The following is a 21,629-nucleotide window of genomic DNA, read 5'->3' on the forward strand; positions in this document are numbered from 1 at the left end:
ATTATTACTTTCTCAGTGGGTAAGTAAAGACTAATTGGTTGGAGTCCAATTCAAGAACTCCAATTATAGACAAAAGACAAAGCATGACTACTGTGTTATTTCATGATATTGCAGGTCTGAGTTCTTGAAACTGAGCGTTTCAAGGGCAATAAGCGTATGAAATGCATTATCCATAAATAAAAATTGCCAAGAATGAAATGAGTCATAGTCTGCTGGTCTAGCCGATGTCGGGAGCGGTGCAGACAAGATCTCTGAAAAGTATTTTATAGAGACAAGGCACTCAACATGTCCACAAGCACGACAGATAGGAGCTCTTGTTTGGAACATTAACCATTAATAGGGTGGTTGTGTTACTCAGTTAATCAGATAACTGACAATATAACAATTCCTATTTTAAAATAACCCAGAGATGGAGAGACAGCTCAAGTGGTAAAGCCGGCAAAAGACATACTGCAAGCATGAGGCTCCTCAGCACTCATGTGAAAGCTCAGTATGGTGGTTCATACCTACAACCCCAGTGCTAGGGAGGTCCAGACAAGTGGACCCTGGGGTTCACTGGGCAGCCAATTAGCCTACCTGGTGAGCTCGAGGACAAGTAAGAGACCCTCTCTTAGGTCAGTGGGATGGCTCAGCATGTAAGGGTGTTAGCTACCAAGCCTGAGGACCTGCGTTTGAGCTCTTGGACCCACTCAGTGGAAGGTAGTCAAGCTGCCCGTTGATCTACACATAGGCACAATGACACACATCACTCCCACCCCCAAATTAAATAACAAACATAAAAAACTAAAGCCTAGAAGGGCATTGCCACTCTCATGCCAACATCAGAAGCTTGAAAAAACCTGAAAATGCCTTCCAAAATCAAGTAAGGCAAATGATTTTCATTTCTCTCCCATGCTCTTCCTGTTGGGTTTTTTCTTTTGGAAACAAGGTTATTTTTATTAGGTTTCTGTTTCCTTCTATTTGAAATTATCAAAGTTCTCAACTTCATCCAAACTAGGTTTGTCAGACACAACTGTACAGAGAGAGAGCAAGAAGAGGTCACTTTGTACAATGGTCACTGCAGTGTTTTCTAAGGCCAACCTGAGCTTCCTCTTACCATTGTTCTGAGGTGTTTTCCTATGAATAAAGTGACACCCTGTATCACTGAGATTGGCATGTAGGCTGTCTCAAGCCTGTAATCCCAGCACTCGGGAGGCAGAGGCAGGTGGATCTCTGTGAGTTCAAGGCCAGCCTGGTCACAAAGTGAGTTCAAGACAGCCAAGGCTACACAGAGAAACCCTGTCTTGAAAAACCAAAACCGCCGGGCGGTGGTGGCGCACGCCTTTAATCCCAGCACTCGGGAGGCAGAGACAGGTGGATCGCTGTGAGTTCGAGGCCAGCCTGGTCTACAAAGCGAGTCCAGGACAGCCAGGGCTACACAGAGAAACCCTGTCTCAAAAAACCAAAAAAAAAAAAAAAAAAAAAAAAAAAAAAAAAGAAAAACCAAAACCAAAAAAAGAAAAGAAAAAAGCCTTAATCAATTACCACAGTTGACCTAAGCATGGAATTTGGGTTTTTACTTAGGAATTTAGGCTTACTCTGTCCATTTTGAGGACACTCTCTGGAACATTCAAAGGTAAAGAAGGACTAATTCGAATTGTTCAATGCCTATAAAGTAATGCTGTCAAGTTTAATAACACAAGCTGCTTCCTAGTCTCATGGTTCCATAACTAAGAACATGACATCATGTTTATATACCACAGCAAACATCTTAGTAGCTTAAAGCATTGTGTGTTTTCACATGAGGATGAAGTCCCAAGGCTGTTTTCCAGGAGGAAATGGCTACCAGAGAGACAGCCGAACAGCTTATGCTACAAAATTGTACTTTATCAAGAAATGAACAAAACTCAACTATTTATACCCAAAAATACCTTGGGTGTGAGCATGGAGCGCGCACGTGCATGTACACACACGTACACACAGGTACACACTCTTTTTGAAGCAAATAGGTGACATTTATGAGTTCCTAGGGGAGAAAAAAGTGGCTTTTTATCTTTTTGCTACTAGTCTGTTTAGGAAAAACCCATTGATAAAGGGCATATTTAGGCTTCCCTCCTTCCTCAAAGTACTAGGCACAGGACCCAGGGTCCCACGCATGCCGTGGTAATGCATCAGGAACCTATACTCCCAGAATGTATTTATCAGTTTTTACTTTCAGTATTTCTGCATATCCTGTCCTCGGCCATATTTTGTTTTGTTTTCACTTTGGCAGTTTCCTTTTGCTCAGCAACTACTAACTACCTTAGCATCAGTTAAGTCAGGGATCAGAGCTGCATTTCCCCATACTGCTCTTACTTGTGCGCTCTCTGCATGTTCCAGCATTTCTTCAAATTCCTGATACTCTTCATCGTCTGGTTCAGCTCCTGAGAGGCGAGCTGCCCTGGCCATGAAATACGGAGGCAGCTCTCCAATGGCTGTACCGATACCCTGCATGAAAGAGCAAAGCACCCACTTACTATGAGGTTTTCAGCACAGTGACACAACAGATCAAATTATATTTTTCCATATTTCCAAAAGTATTTTGAGATATACTGTATACATATGCTGTAAAAATCAAAAGTTTCAGCGTCTGAACCATAGCCCTAGTTCTGACTTGTAAGCCAGTTAAGAGAATAAGCAGACTCTGAGTCACTCCTTGCCACATACTCAACACAGCATCTCTCCTTAGGTTCTGGTGGTTTGCTTAGTGCTCCCGTCACTTTTTTTTTTTAATGCAAATGGTAAGAAGAAAGTTGCCATCAGTTAGAAGGCAGGAAGATCAGAAGTTTGATCTTGGGTTAGCTTGGACTACAAAGTAAAATCTCAAAAACAAAACAAAGCCCTCCAAGTAAGCAACTGAAATCACGGGTACAGCCAGGTTACAACTCTCCAATACAGTTCAGAGGTTTTAATCTCATGCTTTAATTTAATCTCATGTTTTAATTCCTTCCTTTCCTTTCTTTTAAAGGCCCCCGAAACTTCAACACCAGATGGGTAATGACTCACTGCAGTGAAGATGTGTGGACTGGGGTACACTGTGGGACACACTGTGACATCCTTCAGCTTCCATGACAAGATGTTTCCTATGTTTTGTTTACTTTTTGTGTGCTTTTTATTTTCTTATGGGGGGAGGTTGAGGTTGCAAGGGCTGAGGAAGGTTACAAGGGGATAGGGTGATGAATGGGATTGGGGTGCATGATGTGAAACTCACAAAGAATCAATAAAGAGGTTTTTGTTTGTTTGTTTTTTGTTTTTTAAAGTGAGCCAGGTATGATAACATACTCTTTTAATTGTAGCACTCATCAGGCCGAGGCAGGCAGATCTCTGTGAGTTCAAGGACAGACTGGTCTACAAAGCAATTCCAGGAAGCCAAAGCTACCTGCCTTGAAACCCTGCCTTGAAAACCAAAACCAAACCAAACCAACCAACCAACCAACCAACCAAACAAACAAACAAACAAAAAGGAAAACCAATACTAAAAGGGCTGGAGAGATGGCTCAGTGGTTAAGAGCACTGTCTACTCTTCCAGAGGTTCTGAGTTCAATTCCCAGTAACCACATGGTGGCTCACAACCATCTATAATGTGATCTGATGCCCTTTTCTGGCCTGCAGGTGTACATGCAGGCAGGGCAACCAAATTAGTGACGAAAAATCTCTTCTATGAACTCTTTCTAACTAGGGATGGAGGCACATGACTGCAAGTCCATGCTTACAGGGTTGAAAAGGAGTTTGAGGACAGCGTGGGCAGCAGAGTAAGTCTCAGAGGAGAAAAAGCTATTTTAACTAATAACAAAAGAAAAAATGATATATTTGGAATACTATTTTTATGAATACTAGTAAATAATAAGTATATATAAGGAAATACCACAGGTGTTAATGTCACAAATGAGACATTACTGCACCTTGTGACAGAAACACACAAAGCTATTCCTGTTTAAAAACAAAAACAAAAAACATAATTTACACTGGGCATGGAGGAACACACCACCTCCAATCCACACAGCAGCAGGTGGAGCTCTGTGAGTTCTAGGACAGCCTGGGCTACACAGTGAGTATCTGACAGCCAGGTCTACAGAGAAATCCTGACTCAATAAAAGACTAAAACCAAACCACAAAGCTCACAAACCAGAGCAAGGCCAGTAAAATCAGGCTATGGGAAACTGACAAACTCTTTTAATCAATGAACAAGTTTAGAAAGGAAAGTTAACAGCTAAGAAAATTTAACCATTAAGTAAATGACTTTAAGAGACCACTACTAATTTTTTATGGTCTATTTATTTAAACTTGAAGGGTAATAAATTCACAGATAAAATGTGTGGGATTTGCTCTAAGTAACAGAGTCAGCCAAGACAGATGAATATAAACATTAGTTGAAGCCTGGTAAAAGTACATTAAGTTCATTTTATTTCTTTCTATGCTTTTGGGGAACTTTTAGAACTTTTCCATACCAGAAAGTAGAAGAAAAGGTCATTGTAACATGTTAGTTAAAATGTGAACTTCTCTAAGTTCAGATGTAAAGTCAAACGTCAACAATTCTGGCAGCAATCATCTGATTCAAACTTGTGACAAGTTTCCCTAAAGCTAGCAAGGAAGTAGCATAATGGAATGGAGAGAAATCACAAGCTAAGGAGCTGATCACAGCGATTCATGTTTTAATAGTTTTTGTAGAAATGTTTGTAGAAAAGAATGGTAATCATGTCTGCGTTCAGCTATTGTACACTTGAATAAAAAGAATACTCATCCAGGCATGTTCTCAATCTGACATTCTAGACACAAACTTAGTCACCCCAAATCGGGCACCGAGGATCAGGCTTCCACAGTTCTTTTAGTGCTGAGGCTGTAAGCTTACTTGGTAAAGTGCTTGCCTCACATGCACGAAGCCCTGGGTTTGACCCCCGACATGGCATAAACTGACAAATGCCTATTATCCCAGCACTTGGGAGATGGAGACAGGAAGACCAGACATTCAGAGTCAACCTTGGCTGCAGCATGAGTTCAAGGCTGGTCTGGCACACACGAGACCTTGTCTCACCTTGTCTCAATACTACTACTACTGATGATGGAGATGACGATAGTTTTCTAATTCCTTTTTAATTTATGGAGGCTTTGCATCCTTGGGGATCAAATTCAGAGCACTGAGCTGGATGGCAAGTGAGCCATCTACTGGCTCTAAAAACCCTTTTGTAATTGTTTATTTATAAATAAAAATCTTAGTCCAGGTTTAATTAAAAGGAAAAGGAGGAATTAAAATAAAGGAAGTTTTCTTTTATTGTAAGAAAAAGACAAATGATCCCTCAGTACTAAAAGCAACAAAGCAAAAAAGAAAAGACAAGCAATTCTTGTAACCACTACCATGATGTTCTTGCTTCTGGGACAGGTCAAGAGTTTAATTAGTGAACACAAAACATGAGAACAAAGTGATAAGCACAGTACCTCCTTGGTGTGTTATTTTTATTCAAAGGTTTAGGGAGAAGAAATTTGTCTCATGTACTGGAAAAAGTTCTGTCAGATAGATGCACAAGCAGAATTGCGGTCTTACAATCTAGAAATGTTAGGTTTACTGGTGTGAGTCTGGACCACAGACCTCCTGGGACCCATGGTTATACACTATTAGAATGTTAACATCCTTTAATGACAAAAGCATTATTCAGTAACTATTCAAACTACAACCATGAGAGGTTAAGGAGGTAAAGGCTTGGAAAGGAACCTTGAAATCACCAACGGAGTCAAGGCTTTCACAGCAATGCTATACCCCCCTGGCATCCCCTGTCTTCCGCAGGCTCCAAATGGAGCCCAGTGGTCATGGATTAGAATGCCCAAAACTGCAAGGCAAAAAACAAAAAAACAAAAACTCTTTATCTCAGATATTTGTTGCACTAAAGCAGTACCCAATTACCCAGATGCAAACTGAAAGATACCTGAGTGAGCAAACCTATCATGCAATTCCTTCTATGTGCTCCAAAGGATGCATGAGCATGGGAGAAGTGAGGCACTTCCTAGACAGGATATAAATGATAATTGCTTTGCGGATTCAACGTGCTCACGATGACAGTGAAGTCTATAGGGGCATCTAAGATGATAATGGCTTTATTGATACAACCTTCAAAATAGTGAAGTTTATAACGATATTTTAATTTGGAAATTATATAAAAACTTTAAAATTAGGCAAATTCTATGAATCAAGGCTGCATTACATTCTCAGTCAGGATTCCAAACACTGGAACTGCTTTTCAAAGATTAAAAAAAAAAAAAAAAAAGATTGTGTGCCACTAACAATTCACTAACATTCACTGTATTTAAGAATGTTAAGTAGTTATCACTGCTTTTAATACTTTTCCTCAAATAGAAACTCTGTGCTCAGGGGCTGGAGGGACGGCTCAGTGGTTACAAGTGCCTGTTGCTAGAGTTCAGTCCCCAACACCCATGGTGAGTGACTTACAGTCACATATAACTCCAGCACCACACCTTCTACAGGCTCATGTGACCACTGATACATAGCCCCCCACCCACCTCTAAAGAAAGAGGAAACTCTACAAAGCGAGTCCAGGATAGCCAAGCCTACACAGAGAAACCCTGTCTCGAAAAACAAACAACAACAACAACAACAACAACAAAACAAAAAACAAAAAAAAAAAGAAAGAAAGAAAGAGGGAACTTTGTTCTCATTAAGCATTAATTAAAAAAGTTCAAGATAGCACACAAAGTGATGGGTTTCACTGTAGCATTTATACATACTTTCCCCCTCTGCTGCCCTCTCTCTTTTTATTATTTTTTTTCAGATTTATTTATTTTAACTTCGTGTACAAGTGGTTTGCCTACATGTATGGCTGTGTGCCAAGTGTATGTTGGTGCCCATGGATGGACCTGAAGGTAAGGATGGTTGTGAGCAGCAAGGACCGCTGAGCCATCTCTCCACGCCCTAGTAGAGTATTTTCTTTCATTCATTCATTCTTTTTTTAAAAATGTATATTAAGTGTCTTTATTCATATTAATGAGTATTTTCATTGATCTATATTTAGCACTTAACAGAATACACTGTATTCACTGTCGTGCCCCACACTTTGTTTATTTAATCACCGAGGAATGCTGGGTAGCGGTCCCACTCCCACTCTGGTGAGAACGCTGTCAACAGTGAAGCTCGAGGGTCTGACTCTTCCCATTTCTTCCTGGTATTTATGTAGGTGTGGAATTAGAAGACAGTCATATGATCATTCTTGGTTTAAGCATTTCTCTGCCAATCTATAGCACATAGCAGCTAAAAAACTGCACCATTTTCTTTATATCCTGGAAGCCCCTTAGTTCCACTGTTTCATTATTATCATCATTAATATTGGTAACATTATTGGTTTTCCAAGACAACGTCTTATTTTGACCCTGTAGTCCATGTGGCGTCAAACCCATGGCAATATTCCTGCCCTAGCCTCTTGGGCACGACCATGCCTGGCCTATCATCATTTTAATAATAATCAAACTAGGGTCGTTAAGAATGGATGTCTGCTTGTGGTTTGGAATAGTAGTAACAGTCTGTTGCTCACCTTCTCATATACGCATATATGACCATTACGTATGTGTCCTTTGGATAAACATCTATTTGGGCACTGCTGCATGACACCCTCTTTGCTTTAGAACCCAAGGCACTGCACATGCCAGTGCAAGTGTTCTGTTACTGAATGAAAACGCATCCCATGTTGGCCCTTTTAAAATGTGACTGCTGGGTGACAGCTCTTCAAAGTCCATCCGTGCAGCTGGCAGCCGCCTCTGCTCTGGGTTATCTCGCCAATCTCTTCGTGGTCTACAGCACCCATCGTTTTATATCTTCTTTCCCCTGCGCTTTTGTTGTGAACTATAAGAAACCACTGCCAAAGTCAGAAGCACACATGCTTTTCCTTATATTTTCTTCTAGAAGTTGGATTGTTTTAGCTCAGTTTTAGGTTTTTTATGTATTTAGGTTAATTCCCACATGTGATGTAAAGACAACTCCAACCTTTCAAACATGGGTATCACGTTATGCAACAGCATTTGGTGAGAAGACTCTTGTAAACACTGAAGACAACTTAAAATAACTTGGCGCTAGCTGGGCATGCCTTTAAGCCTACTCCTCAGCAAGCAGAAACAGGCAGCTCTCTCTGAGTTCCAGGCCAGCTAAGGGCTCCATAATGAGACTTGTGTCAAAAACAAAAGAACCACCAAAAAGAAAAACCAAAGCCACATTTATACATACTAAGGTTTTTTGTTGTTGTTTTGTTTTTTCTAAGACAGGGTTTCTCTGTGTAGCCTTTGGCTGTCCTGTACTCACTTTTAGAACAGGCTGGCCTTGAACTCACAGTGGTCCGCCTGTCTCTGCCTCCCTGCATCTGCTGGGATTAAAGGCGTGCGCCACCACACCCAGCTTGTACTAAGGTTTTTATATGACAAAAGACAGTTTAAATCCTGAACCGTGGGTAAAGCTTGGTGCTGACTACTGTGAGGACACACACGTAAAGAAAGCCTCTGTTTTTCAGAAGGCAATTAGTATTTGGGGAAGTAAGTCATCATACGAGGCCGTAGAGCAGGTGTGCAGCCTGGCCAAAGAAGCACTTCAGACGGCACACACGAGAGGATGCTGAAGAAGCCGGAATGGCTGCCGGCCCCAAAGGAGGCTTTCTTCTTGGCAATAGTATTAATCAAGCCACACAAATAATTTTTGAAAGAACAAAAACAAGAAACTGTATAGGTAGCCTCTTTTATAGCACATTCCAAATGCTCTCTGTTATTCTAATAATAATTTTTCATAATGATCTCTTCAAATCCATAAAACATACAACTGGCATAATGAATCTGTCTCCAGTGTTTATAAAAGAGCAACAGGAAACATGACAACTCTTCCTGCCTTTCATAAGCAACAAACTCAGCATATGGCATTTGCTTCATAATTTCTTCAAAGCAAAACGTAATGGCTAGGCTGAGGATGTAGTTTTGTGGAAGAGTACTTGCGTTTAGCAAATGCCAGGCTCAGCCTTTGATCTCCAGAACCACCTGGGAAGAAAAGGCATTAATATGTAACTTTAAAAACTGTCTCTTCCACAGGCAGAGAGAAGGTTTATGGCCAAGAGCACATCTCTTCCAGAGGAAGAGAACCTACATGGTGGCTCACACTCCAGCTCTGGGGCTCTGGCTTGGTCTTTTGAACTCCACAAGTAGTATGCACCATGATGTACACATCAACACACACCCATACCCACAATAACACCGTAACAACAACCATCACCACCAAACCTGCTTCCCCTAAGTTATGGTACCAACTGCTGCTTTAATGAATTAAGAATTTATTTAGTTTGTTTGTTTCTCTGTTTAGCTTTAGCTGTCCTGGACTCACTTTGTAGACCAGGCTGGCCTTGAACTCACAGCAATCTGCCTGCCTCTGCCTCCTGAGTGCTGAGATTAAAGACGTTCGCCACCGCGCCCGGCAGTTTGTTTCTTTTTTTTTTTTTCCCCAGAGCTGAGGACTGAACCCAGGGCCTCTAGCAAGCGCTCTACCACTGGGCTAAATCCCCAACCCCGTTTGTTTGTTTCTTAGGGTTTCTGTGTGCAGCCATAGCTGTCCTGGAACTCACTCTGAAGATCAGGCTGGCCTCGAACTCACAGACCCACCTGCCTCTGCTGGGCTTAAAGGTGGAATTAAGATAAAACTTTATTTACTTGTTTGTGTGTATTCATGTCTGCACACCCAGGTGTATGTGCGTGCATAGGAGTGCCCTGGCGTGGAGGTCAGAGGACGGCAGATGGAGAGCGCTTCTCTCCTACCATAGGAGTGTTCCAGGGACTAAACTCAAGATGCCAGGCTGGGTAGCAGGCACCTTCTCACTGGCACCTGAGCAAAGATTTTTATATGACTTTTACATGCTTTTATTTCCTAAAATACTGAGAAAAAGAAAATGTAAGGGAACATAAATTAAATGGGCTAAAGAATTAAACGATGCATGCCTTAATGAGAAACACTTAAGTAAACTTAAATAGATAAAATACACTTGCCATTGAAATGTTTCCCAGAAAAAGCTTTCTACAGGAAATTGAGGTAAAATCCCAAGAGAAGGACTAGAGCAACTGAGTACAGGACCACTACATAGCTACAGTCTGAAACCAACACTGCTAGGAAGCTTCGCTTATACAGAGAAATGGTGGACCTTCACACTAACAATGCTGAAAATGAAATAAATTTTCCACAAACACAATGCTTGTTTAATCTATTAGTGAAACACATGGCCGTTCCTCTGCACATGGCCAGCCATGGGAGGCCGGCTCCAGGCCCAGGTGAACATGCAGCTCTTACCCACATACAGGCCTCCATTCTGACTTTTGAGATGATGCTCCACAGAGAAACCGCTCCCTCAGCGCCTTCTTCAGCTGGACAGATAATCTGGTCAGGGTATGGTGGCTCAGGGAAATTAACTGAATTGCATTCATAAGCAGCTAATGTAACTGAAGCTATATGTGGGCCCTGGAAAACAAATGCAAGAAACCTCTGATGAGAAACACTAATGAAAAAGGAGTTTTGATGCACCTCACGTCAACATGATGTTAATCACTATGCCACACATGGAAATCACTGTTTTCAGAGAACAGGATTCCACCAAAAAGACATATTTTAAGATGCAGTAAGCAGTTTGATAAAACAACATTCCCCGAGCCAGATCTAGACAACCTATCTCATTTTTTGATTGATCTGTATATTATTTATCCAGAATTACTTATCAGAACGTTATCCTTTAGGTGCAATTTGAGAATATCACTTACCTTTTCCAATAGTTTCTAAACAAGGATAAAACCCTGTAACCACTTATCAATGAGCTTTATTTTTAAAAGTTTTTTTCTACAGCAATTTTGTGATACTTTTCAATATTAAAACTTATTAAACAAATTAATATTTAGACATGCAATAAATTCTTTTTTAAAAGCTTTTTAAAAGATTTATTTATTATTCATACAGCGTTCTGCCTGCATTTACACCTGCATACCAGAAGAGGACACCAGATCTCACTATAGATGGTTGTGAGCCACCATGTGGTTGCTGGGAATTGTTCAAAGAGTCCAGAAGAGGGAGATGGACGCCTTGGTGCTGAGGTTAAGGATGGTTGTGAGGCACTATGTGGGTACTGCGAACCAGATCTGAGTCCTCTGCAGCTTCAGACAGCTGTGCCTCCTGATGTGTGTGCTAGGAACGAAACTCTGGGAGAACAGCCAGCACTCTTTAACTGCATGGCCATCTCTCCAACTCCTATAGGTTTGTTTACCTACTCGCTTGTTTACTGAATTATTTGATTTTTAAGAAAGATGCTTAAAAATCTATTTGATCTTTTTACTTTTTGGACTTTGCTTTTTTCTTGGGCTCTGATTCTTGGAAATACTTATATAACAATATTCAAGATTTAAATATTGTAAGTTTTAAAAAGAACATTTTTATTTTGTCCTTTTTTATTAAAAAGGTCTTTATTCTTTGGGAATTCCAGATGTGAATACTATATATTTAGATTATACTAAAATCCCCAAAAGTCCTCTCAGGTACCCTCAATCAGGTTTTTAAAAAATCATGCTTAATCATGAAAACTAAAACTTGTTGTTTGTTTGTTTTTAACATTATATGTAGAAAATAGATGCCACAATTGGGAGATAAAAGGATTACTTTCTGATCCTACCAAAAAGAAAACATAAAAAAAAAATGGAGTTATAAGTTTAGATATTCTGAATAACTCCAGAGTAATGATCCAATGACATCTAGCAAATCCAATACAGTAACTGCAGTTAGGCGCAGGGGGTGGAGAGGTAGATCTCTGAGTTTTACCCAGAGATCCAGGCCATTCACGGCTTCATCGTAAGACCAAGTTTCAAAAACAACACTTTTAACATAAAACAAACATGCAAGATACATGCAGTAACTTAAAAGGGAAAAATGCAAGACTTTAACTGTTCTTTTCCTTTGACTATAAATACAGCTAGATTCTTTAAAAAGGGGGATGGGGTGGGCTGGGCTGGAGAGATGGCTCAGAGGTTAAGAGAGTGACTGCTTTCTGGAGGGCCTGAGTTCAATTCCTGCAACCACATGGTGACTCACAACCATCTACAATCTGATCTGATGTCTTCTTCTGTCCTGCAGGTGTACATGCAGGCAAAGCACTGTATATATAATAAATAAATAAATCTTTAAAAAAAAAAAGGGTGGTGGTGGTGAAAACAGAAAGTAAGGTAGCAATAGTTTGGAGCTAGTTGGTGAAGCTAATTGACGCAACCCTTTCCTGGAAAGCCTAGATTCCTTCCAATTCCAAGCTCTGGGCTGTGGATGTGGTTGTGACAGACACATAGATTAAAATATAAATTAAATATATTTACCATTAAAATAAACTTTTTTGATACAGTTTTAATTTTGGTGATTCTAAAACAGTAAATTCTCACCAATTTCAGAATGTTTTCCCTACAGATGACTTTTAAGGGCTGAGAAGCAGCTTGGTTGCTAGAGGCCTGCCTTGAACGCAAGCACAGGCCCCGAGCTCCAGCAACAGTGGAAAGTGGTTGTGCTGACTCATGCCTGCAATCCAGCGCGCAGAGGCAAGAGGACAAGAAGTCTGTTATCCCCAGCTACCTAGCAAGATCTGCGAAACCTCATCTGGGCACAGTGTACTTAAGGAGTTTCAGGGCAGCCGGGGTCACACAGTGAGAGCCTTTCTGTTCCTTCCTTCAGAAGTGCTACATACTTCCCACAGCCTCACTACTAAGTCATGATTACTCAGCGTGGAAGCAGATGTGGTTTGCAGACAAAATGAAAGCTAAGGGGCTGGGCTAACAACTCAGCTCTGGCCTTTGTTCATTTTCACAAGTCGATGTGTAGCCTACACCATGACATTTTAGGTTAGACTATATTTATCACAGGAAACCTTACAGTTCTTTTCAACTTTACAGCTTTATTGTTCGTAGTGTGACTAACTGAAAGTGCTCTTTCTTTCTTGTTTGTTTGTTTTGTGAGACAAGGTTTCTCTGTGCAGTCTTGGCTGTCCTGGAACTCACTTTGTAGACCAACCTGGCCTTGAACTTGAAGATAGGCTGCTTCTGCCCTCCTGAATGCCAAGATTAAAGGAGTATGCCACTACGCCCAGCTGGTAAAAGTGTTCTAAATAAAATACTTTAGAAAACACATAAATTCAAGTCACTTCTGTTTTCTTTACAGTCCTGGGACTGGAGCTGTGGCCTCACACATGTGATGCAGGTACTCTATCACACCTATTGGCCACCCCTAGACTGAGACCATCTTTTAAGAATCATTTCTGGCTGGGCATGTGGTACCACCTGTAATCCCAGTACTTGGGAGGTAGAAGCAGGCAAATCTCAGTGAGTTTGAGGACAGCCTGGTCTACAAAGCAAGTCCAGGACAGCTAAGGCTACACAGAGAAATCCTGTCTCAAAAAACCAAGAATCATTTCTAAAAAGTACAAGCCCTACTACAATGAATTATACAAAAGTCATATTTTAGCTATGCCAAATAAATAAGTGAGCCAAAGCCAAGCCAGATATTAGAGTGAGTCTTGAGGATTGAACTCAGGTCCCCTTTACCTGCTAAGCCATCTCAATGGCTCAAAAATACTTTTTTTAAATAAGTGATTATTTCCGAGATTGTGTCAACCCCTAATCTGGTGGTAGAGAAGTTGAGTCCAGTCCTGATAATTATGTAGTATCTAAATAAGCCCAAGAAAAGACCTTCTGGTATCACAAACACAAATTAAGGTCTTCATAAGGAGACATGAATATACTCACAGTTCAATCAGTTAAATGTAAAATGACGAAATAGTATGTGTATTTCTACTTTATTTCAAACAAAGGCTTTATTCTTACCAAGGCTTCTTTATACAAAATATGTAATCTGGGAAACCACAGAGAGACGGAGACATCTTTGAGTTTACTTTTAGGGCTAGCTATCTTTTAAAAAACAAAAATCTAAAATGGTTACATTAGTTCACTAGGAGTTAATTTAGTCATGCTTCTTTGTATGATGAAGACACTGTGTGTGAGCGTTGGTGTGAGTGTGCACGCAACTGTGTGTATGTGTATTGTATTTGTTTGTCTGTGTGTCAATGTGTATGTGAGTGTGAGAGTGTAAGTGTATATGTGAGTGTGCATGCAACTGTGTGTGTGTGTAAGTGTGAGTACTCCTAAGACACGCTGACATTCTTACACTTGAGGCAGCTGATAAAACATTCCTAAAGACTGGTGTTACCCCGACAACATCTGTAATGTCAATTCATAGCCTAATCCATCATCTATATACAGAAGTCAATGGAGATCCCGAGGGCAAAATTTCCCATCTCTTTTGTCTGGAAAACTCAGGTCGAAGGTAGTAAAGCTGAGTCCTGCGCTGATTCACCGGGAAAACATGTGTTTGCCTCACTCCCTCATTAAGAACAAAAGGATGGTGGCTGGTCTAGACTGTGACTCATTAGGGATACCTAGGAGATAAATGAATGTGAGATGACGACCCCCAGGGCTGGAGGTACAGGCAGTTGTGAGGTGCTGGGCTACTGGAAGAAGAGCCAGAGCTTTAACCACTGAGCCACCTCTCCAGGCCCCAGACCCATTCTTTAGGTTCTTCTTGTCAGGTTTCAAGCTAGGCCCCAGCTCTCCTCTATAAAATGAAGCACGGCATGTCTACACATGAGTGCTTGGGCACTAGTTAATGTACGTGGCAGGTCTTTAATCTGTTAGTAACTTAACAAGGTATAATTAGAATTCTATCTTATCTTCCTAATATAACAAAATATAATAATGACTATAAATAAAGGATCATATGCTAGGGCAAGAATATAGGATTATTATTATTATTATTTTTTAAATAATTTATTTAATTTTATTTTATCGTGAGGGTGTCAGAGCCATTGGAACTGGAATTACAGACAGTTGTGAGCTGCCATGTGGTTGCTGGGAATTGAACCCAGGTCCTTTGGAAGAGCAGAAAGTGCTCTTAACCACTGAGCCATCTCTCCAGCCCCTAGGATTATTATTTTAAAAGTATAAAATAAAGTAAAATAAGTACATAGTTGCTAGGCAAAACAAAAGTATTAGCAGTTCATGAGCCTTTTGGAAGCAATTGTATTCTGCCAGACATGAAAGCATACTTCATGTTTCTTCTTTAAAACTAAGTAACTTAAAACTGGTTTTAAAGGTTTACAAATAATTGTGTATTAGTTTAAATATGGTATGATGTTTTAGTATACTTGTATTTTGATAAACCTAAGGGTTTTAAAAATATTTTTATTTACTTTTATGTTATGTGCATTGGTGTTTTGCCTGCATGTATATCTATGTGAGAGTGTCAGATCTTGGAGTTACCAACAGTTGTGAGCTGCCATGTGGTTGCTGAGATTTGAACCTGGGTCTGCTGGAAGAGCAGTCAGTGCCCCTTAACTGCTGAGCCATCTCTCCAGCCCCTAAACTCAAGATTTTTAGATGAACCATCACTTCAAATATTTTTCATAAAGCTTGAAGGGGAGGCATGGTGGTACACCCTTTTATCCCAAAACTCAGTTAGTCAAGGCAGGCAATCTCTGTGAGGTAGAAGCCAGTCTTGTGAGCTCCTGCCATAGTGAGCTCCAGGGCAGCCAATGCTAAATAGTGAGACCCACCCTTAAAAACAAAAAAAAAGAAGAAAGAAAGAAAGAGGAAAACAAGCAAACAAGAAACCATAATTGGCTTTTTCCTTCTTTTGTTGAGGTGCTGGAGTTTGAAGCCAGGCTCTTTTAAGTAAATCTGACCATGAGTTGACCTAAGTATCCCGATTGAATGCACTGCGTACTTCGGTAAGGAGCCAGTATAAGGAAAAGTTAGTGCAAGCTGTTTAACCTACTCTTTGAAGCTTTCTTTAAGCACAAATTTATAAATAATGACTTCAGGGCAGGAAGCTATCCAGTCTTTGAAAAGCTCTATGTCCCAGAGACCTTGGTTTCTGCTTTTGATGTGGTGACACTCAGGAGAGTTAGTAGATGAGTCACTCCTTGTGGAAAGACGGGGAGATGAGCTATCTTGCCCTCTCATCAAACAAAGAAAGGCGAATGGGCAGGGGTTTTTGTTTTTTATAAAAAGAGGCTGCTAATCTTCCAGGAAGAGCTCTGGTTCAGAGTGCACAGGACCACCGGCACAGCATCTATAGAAATTACTATCAGCGACATCAGAGTCCAATGTGGGGGCATTTCTCCTTGTCTGTCCTGAAGGATGCACAGATGAGCACTGGAGCAATCACAGGAAGGACAAACGACAGTGAAGAGGCAGCGACCAGTTTAGCTTTGGAAAAAACCCTCCCCACGTGACATTAGGAGCACAGCATTTCACTCGCTGAGATGGCCTCTCCGCTTCATTTTACTCCACATCAGTTTTCCAAGTATTTATTTTCAGCAATAAGGAATCAAGAGTCAAAAGGACCCAGGAATAAGGAAACAGAGCTTTAAAGCAGCATAGACTATTAGGTACTACACCCAGAAGGAATCATGGTGCCGCCCACAGTGCTGCTTATACAAGAGAAAACAACCAACAGGTCAGATTTAGTCACAATTTCTGCCCATTTTAAAATAAAATAGCCCAAAACTCAAAAATAAAACACACACCCGGACAGCAAACAGTTCACATCTTTTTTGGGCTTAATTTATAACAGAATTACGGGATTTTGTTGAAATGGTCATATTAAGAAAATGTCTCTTAAGGAGGCATTTTCTTTCTTTCTTTCTTTCTTTCTTTCTTTCTTTTAATATGTAATGCTTCACGAATTTGTGTGTCATCCTCGCCCAGGGGCCACGCTAATCTTCTCTGTATTGTTCCAATTTTAGTATATGTGCTGCCGAAGCGAGCACAAGGAGGCATTTTCAAAAGACAAGACCTTATGATTAATTTTGTAATTTAATTCAATAGAACATTTGTCTGGAAAGGTAAGTATTTGGTGCTTCTTAAAGGCACAGGAAATGCTGATCTCTACAAAGCTTTACTAGGACCAGGGCTTTGTAAAATCTTTCTGCAGGAAACTGCGCCACCTACTGTCAGAAACTGTCCATACGTCACACAACACAGGACTCAATCTTAGCCAACGGAATTACAGCTTTTGCTGTGGTTGAGATAGGAGCTCCTGTATCCCAAGTTAGTAGACTCCAGAACTTACTGTAGCTGAGGGTGGCCTTCAGCTCCTTGCCTTCAGTGTGCTGAGGCTACAGGCCTGTGCCACCACACACAGCTTTCTTATTTAAATGTGAAGACTTTACATTAATGACACACAATGGACTCTGAATAATCTTCTTGTCCTGTAACTTTTTTTTTTTTCCTGACAGGGTTTCTCTGTGTAGCCCTGGCTGTCCTGAACTCACAGAGATCTGCCTGCCTCTGCCTCGTGAGTGCTGGGATTAAATGTGTGTGCTACCATGCTCAGCTTATTATCTCCATTTACAGTTGAATAAAATAGGTTTAAAATTTAAGAAACTTGCTGGGCAATGGTGTTACAGGCCTTTAATACCAGCACTCCAGGCAGAGGCAGGGATCAGGCCAGCCTGGTCTACACAGTAAACCTCGTCTCAAAAACAAAACAAAACAAAAAAGTTAAGAAATCTGCTGGGCTGATGGAGAGATGGTTAAGAGCACTGGCCGCTCTTCCAGAGGTTCCAGGTTCAATTCCCAGCACCCACATGGCAGTTTATAACAACTATCTGTAAATCCTGCTGCAGGGGAATCTGACACCCTCACACAGACATACATGCAGGCAAAACACCAATGTACATAACACATATAAATAAATTATTTAAAAAGAAATCTCTCAAAAATCACACTAGCTAGTATTATTGGAGTAGGCATTCTAACCTAGCTACTTGATTCTATTTCTTTCATAATCGTAATTCTTGACTATTAAAGGACAGAAAACCAGGGCGGGAGAGATGGCTCAGAGGTTAAGAGCACTGGTTGCTCTTCCAGAGGTCCCGAGTCAATTCCCAGCAACCACATGGTGGCTCACAACCATCTGTAATGTGATCTGATGCCCTCTTCTGACCTGCAGGGGTACAAGCAGGTAGAGCACTATATACATAATAAAAACAAGACAAACAAAACAAAAAATCCAAAAAGGATGGAAAAGCAGAGACAGTGGTCACACCTGTAATCCCAGTATTGGAGAAACTGTGATAGGAAGGATGCTATGAACTCAAGACCAGCCAAGATATATAGTTGTGGGAATTATTTCCTACATATTAATATGCAAGTCAATGGGGGAAAGGCTACATATACATATGCAAGTCAATGGGAAAAAATAATTTCCATGTTGAGGAATGTAGGAAACTATTAGGAAAAACTAACATTTTGATTCCATATGTATGCACTGATCGTTTTAAAAATATTTTAGATTTATTTTATATGTTTACATGTCTTGCCTGAATGTCTGTGTACCATGCGCTTGCCTGGTACTAAGGTGTCAGAAGAATCCAGGTATTGGATTCCCTGGAACCGGAATTACATACAGCCCCATTCACTAGTCTTATCTCAGCAAAACATACACGCACAAATATAGATAAATAACACATCATGCCCCAAGCTTGATGGTTTGGGCTTTGGGTAGGTTGTTCTATAGGCAAATACACAATAGTATGTTATTTGTGTTAGTGATGCCACCTGGTGCTGACTAAATATAAATGTTCTCAGACTAACAAAATTTAGAAGAATGGTTTTCTTTTTTCAAGAAGCTCTTGCTGGGCGTGGTGTTGCACAACTTTAATCCCAGCACTTGGTGGGAGCAGAGGCAGGTGGATCTCTGTGTCTACAAAAAGAGTTCCAGGGAAGCCAGGACTATTACACAAAGAAACTCTGTCTTTAAAAAAAAAGAAGAAAACAAGAAGAAGAAGAAGAAGAAGAAGAAGAAGAAGAAGAAGAAGAAGAAGAAGAAGAAGAAGAAGAAGGAGAAGAAGGAGAAGAAGGAGAAGAAGGAGAAGAAGAAAAGAAGTAGCAGCAGCAGCAGAAGGAGCAGCAGTAGCAGCTCTTAAGATCTATTTTCTTTTACATGCATGGATGTTCTTTATGCATATATGTGTAGGAGCCTGACGCCTGTGGAAACCAGCAGAGGGCATTACATTTGCTGGAGCTGGAATTAGGGATGACTGTGAACCACCATGTGGAGCTGGGAACTAAACCCAGGTCCCCTAGAAGACTGATGTCAAGCCACTCAGGGATGTCGATCTTAGGAGAATGTGAACACTATATATGATTTTTTCAACAGAAGGGGGAAAAGCTTATTTTCCTAGACACAAAAGTACAGCATTTAGGAAATTAATAGTCTTTCTGAAGCCAATGACTAAAATGAGGAGAACAAGCAACCTAACCTACTGGTCCTACTGACCATGCTCCTAACTACTGAGCCAAAGACAGAGTGCATTTGTTTCCCTCTCTGGTTCACAGCACTACTCTTCTAAGAACAGCAACTGTGCTTAAAGGAGGAGGAGATCCAACACATCCAATTTCAAGTTACAACCTTGCAATTAAATTTAAAACAAGGAAATCATTCATCAACTGAAAAATACGACTTCATTTTAAGATCTGCTTTTTTTAGTTTTTAAGTAACCATCTGGTGTATATTCAGTCACAATTAGCAAAGTATAACTCCAAAAAGAAAACTTGCAAAGCATTTTCATATTACTTTTAAGTCACAATTCTTAGTAGACATGATCATGGTAAAGAAAAGTTGGGCTTTAGTCTTTAAAACCGTGAGAACTGTGAGTCTTTACAAGTAAGAAGTCACTTATCAGGAGATTGCTTTTCTCAATCAGTAGAACCTATCTTTATGGAGATGTCATATGTACTTTACAAAGTTTCAACATGGACAGAGATAATTATCATGAGGAAATTATTTTTACCGAATTGTGCTGTGCTTACATATGACTAAAAGAAAGGAATTGGGGTCAGATTCTCAACATTTGAAGCAACACAGGCCATTGAACTGTGCTGAACTGAATTGCCTTACCTCACATGGATTGACACTCTGCTGGCCATAACTTCAAAGATCATAAGATATAATACTGAGTACAGTAAGAGAGATAGCTTCCTCCTAACTGTTCGAGAAACACCACCCCCCACCCTGCTTTTTTTTTTCTTCCAGACAGGGTTTCTCTGTGTAGCCCTGACTGTCCTGGACTCACTTTGTAGACCAGGCTGGCCTCAAACTCAGGGATCTACCTGCCTCTGTCTCCCACCTGCTGGGATTAAAGGTGTGCGCCAGCGCGCCCAGCTTAGAAAACTCTCTTTTAAAACTGAGACAAGGAGCCCAGTGGCGTGGTGGTGCCTGCCTTTAATCCTAGCACTCAGGAAGCCATAGCAGTAGCACACTAGCTGACCCGTGATCCATCCTCACTTCCCCACGGAAGCACCCAGATCACAGACATGTGCTACCCTAGCTGGCTTTTCATCAAGTCTGGGAATTCAAAATTAAGTCTTCAAGCTTGTACACAAAGTACTTTACTCACTGAATTATCTCCCCAGTGCCAAAATGTCTGTGTACTAAATTTGTATGCAATTTAGAAAAGGCCTATTTGAATTCCTTTCAATGCTATGCAGGCTGCTTTTTAGATGATCTTAGGTTAGCAGTCAATTAAAAAAATGAGTCCCTTTATCTTGTTTTCCCAAGAAATATTAAGTCTAGGTAAAAATGGAAAGATGGAGGAGGGTGGCCCACATCTTTAACCCCAACACTTGGGAGGCAGACACAGGTAGATCTTTCCATTCAAGGGCAGCCTAGTCTGCAGAGTGAGTTTCAGGACAGCCAAGGCTTTGCAGAGAAACCCTGTCTTGAAAAAAACAAAAGAAGACTAAAAAATTTTTGTTGGGTGTCATGGCGCACACCTTTAATCCCAGCACTTGGGAGTCAGAGGCAGGCAGGTCTGTGTGAGGCCAGACTGATTTACAGAGTGAGTTCTGGGACAGACAGCAAGAGCCACAGAGAGAAACAATGTCACAAAGAAAAAGGAGAAAGAACAGAAAGATGTCCTAGAATCTGTCTTTCCCTCCCCTGCACATGAATGCAGTATTACCCTACTAAGAATTTAGCAGTTTAGGGCTGGAGAGACGGTTCAATTTAAGCATACAGACTTTAGTTCAGGTCCCCAGCATTTATGCAAAAAGTTGAAAAGTATGCTTGTAATCTCAGCCTAGGGAGGAAAAGACAAGAGGATCCCCGTGGCCTGCTGGCCCGGCAATCTAAGGGAGCTTGTGAGCTGCAGGTTTATTTAGGCCCTGTGTCAAAAAATATGGTGGAGTGTGATTGAAAAAGACACGTAATGTTGACATCTGGCCTACATCTACACACACACACACACACACACACACACAAACACACACACACACCTGTATATATATATACATATATTATAAATAAATACTCATACCATACACAAAAAATTTAGCAGTTACTAAGGAAATAATAACATCATTTGCTTCTTTATGAATTTTTAAAATCTCAGATAAAGTAGACAAACATATATGAATATGATGCTAAAATTCAAAGATTTTTGAGATGGGGCCTTCCTATATTGTCCAAGCTGGCTTCAAACTCCCAAACCTCCAGCTATAGTCCCCCATAAGCAGCT

At 40.6% G+C, this 21,629-nt stretch overlaps 1 protein-coding gene across 2 annotated transcripts in view; it reads right to left on the minus strand.

The window, feature by feature from the left end:
- The window catches only part of VMP1 (vacuole membrane protein 1), an 87,916-nt gene that overhangs the window by 42,543 nt on the left and 23,744 nt on the right, over positions 1-21,629 (minus strand). For both annotated transcript variants that reach the window (XM_084803295.1, XM_084803296.1), the window contains exons 6-7: positions 10,328-10,495; positions 2,335-2,466 (exon numbers count right to left, since the gene is read on the minus strand). In XM_084803295.1, coding sequence (XP_084659421.1) covers positions 2,335-2,466; positions 10,328-10,495 — 300 coding nt within the window. The remainder of the gene's footprint in view (positions 1-2,334; positions 2,467-10,327; positions 10,496-21,629) is intronic.

Source organism: Acomys minous (assembly GCF_964271855.1).
Source record: "Acomys minous genome assembly, chromosome: 12".
Classification (NCBI taxonomy): Eukaryota; Metazoa; Chordata; class Mammalia; order Rodentia; family Muridae; genus Acomys; species Acomys minous.